This window comes from Lactuca saligna, chromosome 5 (genome assembly GCF_052625555.1).
Source record: "Lactuca saligna cultivar CGN05327 chromosome 5, ASM5262555v1, whole genome shotgun sequence".
NCBI lineage: Eukaryota > Viridiplantae > Streptophyta > Magnoliopsida > Asterales > Asteraceae > Lactuca > Lactuca saligna.
Genome location: NC_136421.1, coordinates 315,092,808 through 315,100,548, shown reverse-complemented (window position 1 = coordinate 315,100,548; position 7,741 = coordinate 315,092,808). Strand labels below are relative to the sequence as shown.

At 33.0% G+C, this 7,741-nt stretch overlaps 1 protein-coding gene across 3 annotated transcripts; it reads right to left on the bottom strand.

The window, feature by feature from the left end:
- Nucleotides 1–326: 326 nt before the first annotated feature.
- Nucleotides 327–3,863, bottom strand: LOC144998711 (uncharacterized). 3 transcript variants are annotated; one of them, XM_078958451.1, is made up of 9 exons: nucleotides 3,765–3,863; nucleotides 3,325–3,680; nucleotides 2,270–2,669; nucleotides 2,050–2,131; nucleotides 1,798–1,898; nucleotides 1,189–1,305; nucleotides 931–1,042; nucleotides 731–854; nucleotides 327–537 (listed from the first exon to the last, which is right to left on the bottom strand). In XM_078958451.1, the coding sequence occupies exons 4-7, from the start codon at nucleotides 2,081–2,083 to the stop codon at nucleotides 992–994; spliced, it is 303 nt and encodes a 100-aa protein (XP_078814577.1). In that variant the 5' UTR covers nucleotides 2,084–2,131; nucleotides 2,270–2,669; nucleotides 3,325–3,680; nucleotides 3,765–3,863; the 3' UTR covers nucleotides 327–537; nucleotides 731–854; nucleotides 931–991. The 3 variants fall into 3 exon arrangements, 2 of the variants coding, with proteins under 2 accessions (XP_078814577.1, XP_078814576.1); XR_013660408.1 differs by having other exon boundaries at nucleotides 2,050–2,669; nucleotides 3,325–3,423; nucleotides 3,765–3,857; XM_078958450.1 differs by having other exon boundaries at nucleotides 2,050–2,669.
- Nucleotides 3,864–7,741: the final 3,878 nt, after the last annotated feature.

The window sequence follows — 7,741 nt, the reverse complement described above, 5'->3', positions numbered from 1 at the left end:
ATTTATGACACGCATTTATGAAGCGCAATGTGATCATGGAAGCCCCTGTCATAAGGGAATACGACACGCATTTGCGTGTCGTAACCTTACGACGCGCATGTTTATGACACGCAATGTGTATCAAGAAAGCCCATGTTATAAATGTAGATGACACGCATTTGCGTGTCATAAATTTCAGTAACCATTTACGATATGCATTTACGACGCGTCTTTACGATACTAATTTACACATAGTACAAAATATTTAAACACATATATACCACAACAATAAATTTCATCCAATAACATCATGTCAAAAGGTTATAATACATTGATATTAAGGGGATCTAATTGTACATCGTTATTAAGAGATTTTCCCTAACTATATAACCTAATACTACATTAGATATCAAGGGACACCTTCTACAAAGTAATGCTATACAAACTAAAAAGATATACACAAAGGTGATAAACATCAAATTCCAACTAAGTAGAGTTGCATGTTGCCTTTCATAATTCTTTAAGACTAATGAACCATGCTCTGATAATTCTTGTGACCTGATCAAATAAAAGTCAAAAAAATTAATATGATAATATAGTTAATAGAAGAATCATTACAATCGAATACTTGATAAATACATAAAGAATTAGATTAAAAAATGTCCAAAACACCCTTGCAAAAGTAAGAATTTTATGAGTCCCTTATAAAGAATTAGATTAAAAAATGCAATATAAAGTTTTCAAGAATCACCAGTATAAATCCTCCTCTAACCAAATCCACCATAGCTCTCTCTCGAACTCCAGTTGCATGAAAAACCAAGGGTAAATTCTCTCTAAGCTCCTCTGTCTCCTTTTGGGCTCTTTCTAGATTCTCTCTAAGGTTGAAGGGTAATATTTTCAATTTCTTTTTGTTTATTAAAGCATATGATATTTAAAGATCAAGATTCGTACCTTGGCAAGGTTTTAGTAGGTATCATCATACCGCTTCCATCTAGAAAAGGTTGAAACCATCCTAGATGCCACTTAGATCAAGACAGGGGTAAAATGGTAATTTCAACCAACCCTAGAAGATTTGTATTGTAAAAGTGTTAGATACAAGAATGATGCAATTGCAACATCTTGCATCCAGCCTTATTGGTGTTTTAAAAATCTGATTTTGGTCCGACTCAAATGAAGTAAGATAAAGAAGGGCAATTAAGTCCTTTTTACCTGAGGGTTCAGTTTGTCAAGTTGTAGCACAAGGTCTCCCAAGAACTTGTAGCCTGAGCCATCTTTAACATGGAAGTTAACAGGTGATGCACAAAATCCTCTAATCAGTGAATGCACCTGTCCAAAATCAAAGTTCAAGAAAATACTTAATATATAATTAATATATCAAATATGATCACAAAAGTTATAATCAAAACAGTGATTCAGTTTTAACTAAGTTACAATTTTAGTATTTCTTATTGTAGCCTTAATTTGGTTTTAAATTTCTAATCATCTTTTATTATGAAACTTTTTGTTTATAATTACATCATGTATAAAGTAAATTTGATCAAACATATTGTTTCAAAATATAAATATCCACATAAAAAATCATTGCATTCCTACACGCCAACCAGCAGGATCATAGAATGCAATAACGCATTCCATTACCATGTCCATTCCATTCCTTCTATCATTCCATTTCATCCAACTAAACACACTATTAGTATGCTTTGACTTCTAAACCATTTGACCCATTTCTCTTTTTGTCTTTTTTTTTAATTCTACCTAATTGGCCCATTATCATTCATATATAAACTCAAGTCAACTCAATAAGACTAAAGTTGTGACCTTGTTGGGATTCCTTAGAATTGATCTGTCATATTTGTATTCATTCAACACAAGCTCACTCATTTCTTCATCTTCAAGAGATGTAAGATACCCTTTTTTTTCTAAAAAAAAAAAGTCAAAATCATAAACATCAACACTCACCAATATATAAAAAAAGTATACTTAAAGAGCAATATATATATATATATATATATATATATATATATATATATATATATATATATATATATATATATATATATATATATATACCAAGAGCAGTGTTCTTAAGAGCATGTCTTGCCATATTAACATGATCAAACTCATACTTCTCTGAGCTCCTATTTTCTTTCACCTATCAATGTCAAACATGTCAAACATTAATTCACAAAATGTTCATACGTTGGGTGGGGTGGGCAGGAGGAACATCAGGAACATCTTCAGATAGAATACTCGAGATCTAGTATTCTATTGAATTGGGAATTTCACATACATGTCACCAGGGCTAATTGTGATACAATCCCTTAGTGCACATGGAGATACCAAAGAAGCATCTATGCAGAAGGCAGATGAGAGTGAAGGTTATGTCTTTCCATGAGAAACCACACATCCCAAGGCAATGTATCCTTTTGGTGCAGGAAACCGTCATTTTCCTGGATATCATCCTCAGGAACTTTAATATATCCTCCTCAACTGCTAAAAATAGCCGTAATGTGTTGAAAGAAAAATTCATGAATATATCTGAAACTGCAACATGGATATTTGTTTTCCCAGAAGCATTTGAGAACTTGACAGAAGTATCAAAAGGCTTTAAAATTCTGATCCCATTGCTCTCCATAGTTAAACCAAGAGCATTTGCACTCATTTCTATTGTATCGCCCTTCAGCATGAGCCTATAATAGACAGCAGATAAACATGAAAGATTTTTTTAATAAGTTGATCGTTTAAAAAGTAAATCATAAATCTAGAACAAAACCCTCAACCTCCAGCTTATAAACATGAAACAAAACAAAAAGTTATTCATAAAAGAATCATTCTATCTCTCTCTCTCTCTCTCTCAAAATATGAACATAAGAATTAACCTACTCCCTTCAGATTTCTCTCAGAATGTACTGGCCTCTTTCCTTCAGTTTAGAATATATATTGGATATAGGTTTCCAGGGAGCCAGGTTTTGGACCCATCCACCACATACAAACTAACACACCCAAAATGGAATGAAAAAATAGTGTGCTTACTCATTTTATTAAACAAAAAGTGAAGACTTAATAAAAAATAGAAGATTTATGTTTAACCCTATTTAGAAGACACACATTCATTTAGGGATAGAAAATAATAAGAAAAATGATAAATAGACTATTGCAGAATCATGTTTGAGTTTCAGTACCTATATATATGCCAGAGAAAGGAACAAACTTATAAGCATTTTTCCAATACCCAAATTATCTAGTAACATGCAACACTAGCTTTAGTATGAAAAGGATCAAATACAAATTTAAGGCACCCATGAAATTTAATCAACAAAATTCAAGAAGGCAAGAAAGAGAGACCTCCATGGTTGCTCTGTTTTATTTCCAATTCCATCCATATTGTATGCAACAGCAGGAACATCTTCAGAGCTTGCACTCACTGGAGGGAAGCTTCTCATGCTGATGAAAAAATATAAATTGTTAAAAATGGTGAAAGTTACTCATCAAATACAATCTTTAAAACAAAAAAAAAGGTAAGACTTTTTTTATCTTTTATTAGAATTAGGTATAAAGTAGTTGGTGAAAACTGAAAAAAATGTAGGTGAAGTAATGTCTTCAACAATTGCATTCTTGAATTCTTCGAGAGTCCATGAAGAGGACATGTACACCTTTCTCATTTTCACTGCTGCTTTTATTCAATCCCTATCCTCAATATACTATTTTATATAATAAATATCAGCAAACAATTCAAAAATATAAAATATTATATACTCAAAATTCAATAGGGTTTAAAAAACTACCTATTTCTCTAGCTCATCTAATACATCTTCAAAAAGATCTTTTGGGGAGGCACCTGAACTGTTTGATGCCACTGCTAAATATGCAGGTAATTCTTTTACCTATAACCCAAAACAAAATAACAAATGTAACACAAAATTAATCCTAATGTCTTTTTTTATAAAAAAAATATAAAAATTTTATTGACTTGCTTTATTGCAATATTCACGCCAGTGAGATTTTGAAGTCAGCATTCCATAAGCAACATGCCCTTCCATCAGCTTAGGGAAGAATGGAATTGCTAATTCCAGGCTATTGTACAGGAGGGCTTGGAGCCATTGAATTCAGTTGAGATGGAGGAATGGAATTGACAACTCCGGGCTGCTATGTAGGAGGAGGATGTTGAGGTGGAGTCATTGGAGGGATGGAATTGACGATTCCGGGCTGCTGTATAGGAGGGCTTGGAGTGGCCATTGAATTCAGTTGAGATGGAGGAATGGAAATGACGTTTCCGGGCTGATGTGTAGGCGAGCGTTGAGGTGGAGCCATTGGATTGGGTTGAGATGGAGGGAGAGCTGAAAGGTTTATCTGGTGTAAATTCTCTTTTGCTTTGTGCAACAGTTACAAGTTTAAGGGCATTATAGAATTCTTGACGCCAAGGAAGCCAGTTCTATTCTCATCAGCATGCTGCCATATCTGTAATTTTATGTAATATATTAATTAATATAATAATTATACAAATATTCAAAAAAATTGATGAGAACTACGTTGACCCATATGAAAATAGAGTAAATTACAAATATGGTCCCTGTATTTTCGGATTTTTACCGTGTTTAGTCCAGAATTGAAGTCTTTTTCAAATTTGGTCCTTTTCAAGGTTTCAGGGACCAAAATCAAAATGAGAACTTAAAATAAGAATCAAAACTGGAAAAGATCTTATTTTCGAAGTAATATATATATATATATATATATATATATATATATATATATATATATATATATATATATATATATATATATATATATATATATATATATATATATATATATATATATATATATATATGAGAAAGCACAACGACCATTTTTGTAATTTGCTCCAAAACTACTTGTTTGGTTCTTAGCCGGTTTAAATCTATTACCCAAGCCACCTATTTTTCCACATGTAAGTTAATACTAAACTCAACTTTTTGTACCTAGTGCTAGAAGTCACTACGTGGAATTAGTTTCCTATGTTTTTTAAATGCAAAAACATGTTGTGTTGGATTGTCTAGTAATATGATAGGAGAATAAATGATTTTCCACAATGAAATGTAAATAAGTGAATTTTGGGCATAACATCCCATTAAAGTTGCAACAATTTCCATTTCGGGGTATATGTATTATGTATATCATATATATCAAAATATATCATTTACTTTTGGAAATTTTCAAGATAAAGGTACCTAGTTGATAATTGTCACCTACAACTTAGGTGCTGTTTGATTACTGAAGCAAAAATTCATGAAGTCTGCGGACCACCTTTGCAACCCTCTGCAGTAGAAGAGGTGGACCAAACGGCTGCAGCTATAATTAAAAGCATGTTTGTTTTTTTAACAGCTGCATACTGCTGCAGATATTAAAAAATTAAAATAAACTAATTTTATAAACCGAAAATAGCTTTTTAATACGTAAAATTTAATAATGTATAACATTTCGGTAAAAATTAATGATATTTCAGTAAAAAAGAATGATATTTCAACAAAAAATAAAGATATTTTCAGTAAAAAAAAATAATGATATTTCATCAAGAAATTATTATTATTGAATATAAAAAAATGAAAAAAAAATTCAATAAGAATAAATGAAAAAAAGGGAAAAAAAATATGAAATAAAATTTTAATAACATATAATCAAAATTTCAGCAATAAAATAAGAAGAAGAAGAGGTTGGAAGAGGCAGTACAAGTGTTGCGCCAAACAGAGCACACGCAGAGGTTTTTGACTTAGACGGCTTCTAAAAAACAAACAGCTGCGAGATTAAAAGTGCTGCGCGTGTGCTGCGCCGCGCAGTAGTAAGAGGTTTGAAGAGGTTTTTTCCAAAAAACAAACAGCACCTTAATGACAGAATTAGTAATGACCAAATATATGTTGCATTATTGAAGGTGTTTTAGACATCTATGAGACAGACATCTTTAATCTACCTGAACTACTTTAAAGGTATTACAGACTTTAACTTACAATAGGAATATGGGAACTACTTTACAGATCTTGTTATTCACAATAGTTTTGGGAGAATTGAAGGAAATGTTCCAATGTCTTATAACGGTTTATAGATCAAGATATGATACAAATTCTCCTAGATATTCAACCATTTGTCAGACTGATCCTCGACTATAGAACGGATGAAGTATAAAATATTAAATAGATTAGTCAGTGACTACAGAAAGTGAATATCTAAAACCTCTTACGAATTCACTGTTCAGTATATGCCTGAAAAATACCAGCTTCATCTCACCAAATCCACACCGCACATCATTATTTTGAATCCATACAAAACTAATTGCAGAGTTGGTAGTAATTTTCTGCAATGGTAAAAAAAATGCTAAATCTGTTAAATGGCATATTATTTTTATAATTATCCTTTTTTGAATATAAGTTGAGGAATTTAAACTAAATTCACTTGTAGCTATTTAGGATCTAAACACTTCCCTGTAAACTTAGAATCAACTATTGATTTTTTGTTGTTGTACTAAGCATTTGGGTTTTGGGATTTCCACAGCAAATCCAATCATCCTTGTTTTAGGACTGTGCAATAATATTTATTGCTTTTTCTCCTGAAATGAAAATATTATACAAAATCAAAAACTATTTACAAGAATAAAAGCTCAAAGCTTAGAAACTTGAATAAAAAGAAATGATGTTGGTGTCACAACTCTTGCTACTGAATACCCCTGAGAGATGGCCTAATACCAACACCAATACCAACAAGGGGGGCTGAAGAATCTGGAAATGCTTTACCAAACAAACTAAGTGACACTACACCCACCATATTCAAATCGATCAAATAAAAAGGAGTGAAAATCTGTAAATGCTTTACCAAAAACTTAAATGTGGAGAGAGGATCGTCGATACTTATCTTGGTGGTGGATTGTGGAACGGCCGCCGATGTCATACAAATCAGCGACTCCTATTGCTTTCTCCCAAGTGAGTCTCCAACAAACATCACCGCCGTCGACTTGTGAACTATCGCCGCCCTCAACTAAATAAGGTATCAGAGGAAAATAAGGTATCATAGGCAAGGGATTCGACCAAAATAGGTTCGGGACACAGCCTCCGAGACGGTGACGCTGATGAGTCGCAATCTTCGGTGAAGGAGGTCGCCGGCCGGTGAGATGAAGTGTTGCAGTCATACTCTAGCTCGATCGTCTAGAGAGTGTTAACGTGAAAAAACCCTAGTTATCGTGTGGGGGGGGGGGGGATTTAGGGTTGTTTTGGGTTGCTAAGGGTTTGGTTAGAGGTATCAGTATAGGGAACAAGGGAGATACTGAGAGAGGATCGATCGGAAAGGGGTTTTAATTTTTTTGGACAAAATGTTTCTTACCAATTAACAAACCCTAAATGATTCTTAACAATTATATTGTCAGAAAGTAGGGTAGATGGGAAGAGGAGAGGATGAGTAACACTATATCTACGGTTGTAAGCATGAGGAGTCGTGGAACCCCAATTGCTAGCTCTGCGAAGTTCATCTTTGGGAGCACGTACAAAAGCCCTAGTTGTTGGTCTCCATTTTGTGATCTTTAGGAATGAATGTAAGTTTTTAAGAAAAAAATTATAGAACAACTATAGGAGTTGTAGAGGTTTATAGCAGAGATGGTATCGTGATTAGGGTTTGCAGAGAGAAGGGAAGAAGAGAACGAAGGGAGATATTGAAGCAGGGGTATTTAAAATTTTTAGAATTTTAAGAGGATTTCCTCAAGAATGCACGTTTTGAGTAAAAAACATAAAGTGACATTCACAGA

Coding starts and splice junctions, on each gene's coding strand:
- LOC144998711 (XM_078958450.1), bottom strand. CDS start 2,083: ATGGCAAGACATGCTCTTAAGAACACTGCTCTTG. Junction 1,306..1,797: donor TTCTAAGGAATCCCAACAAG/GTCACAACTTTA, acceptor GATTTTGGACAG/GTGCATTCACTGATTAGAGG. Junction 1,043..1,188: donor TTGACAAACTGAACCCTCAG/GTAAAAAGGACT, acceptor CAAATCTTCTAG/GGTTGGTTGAAATTACCATT.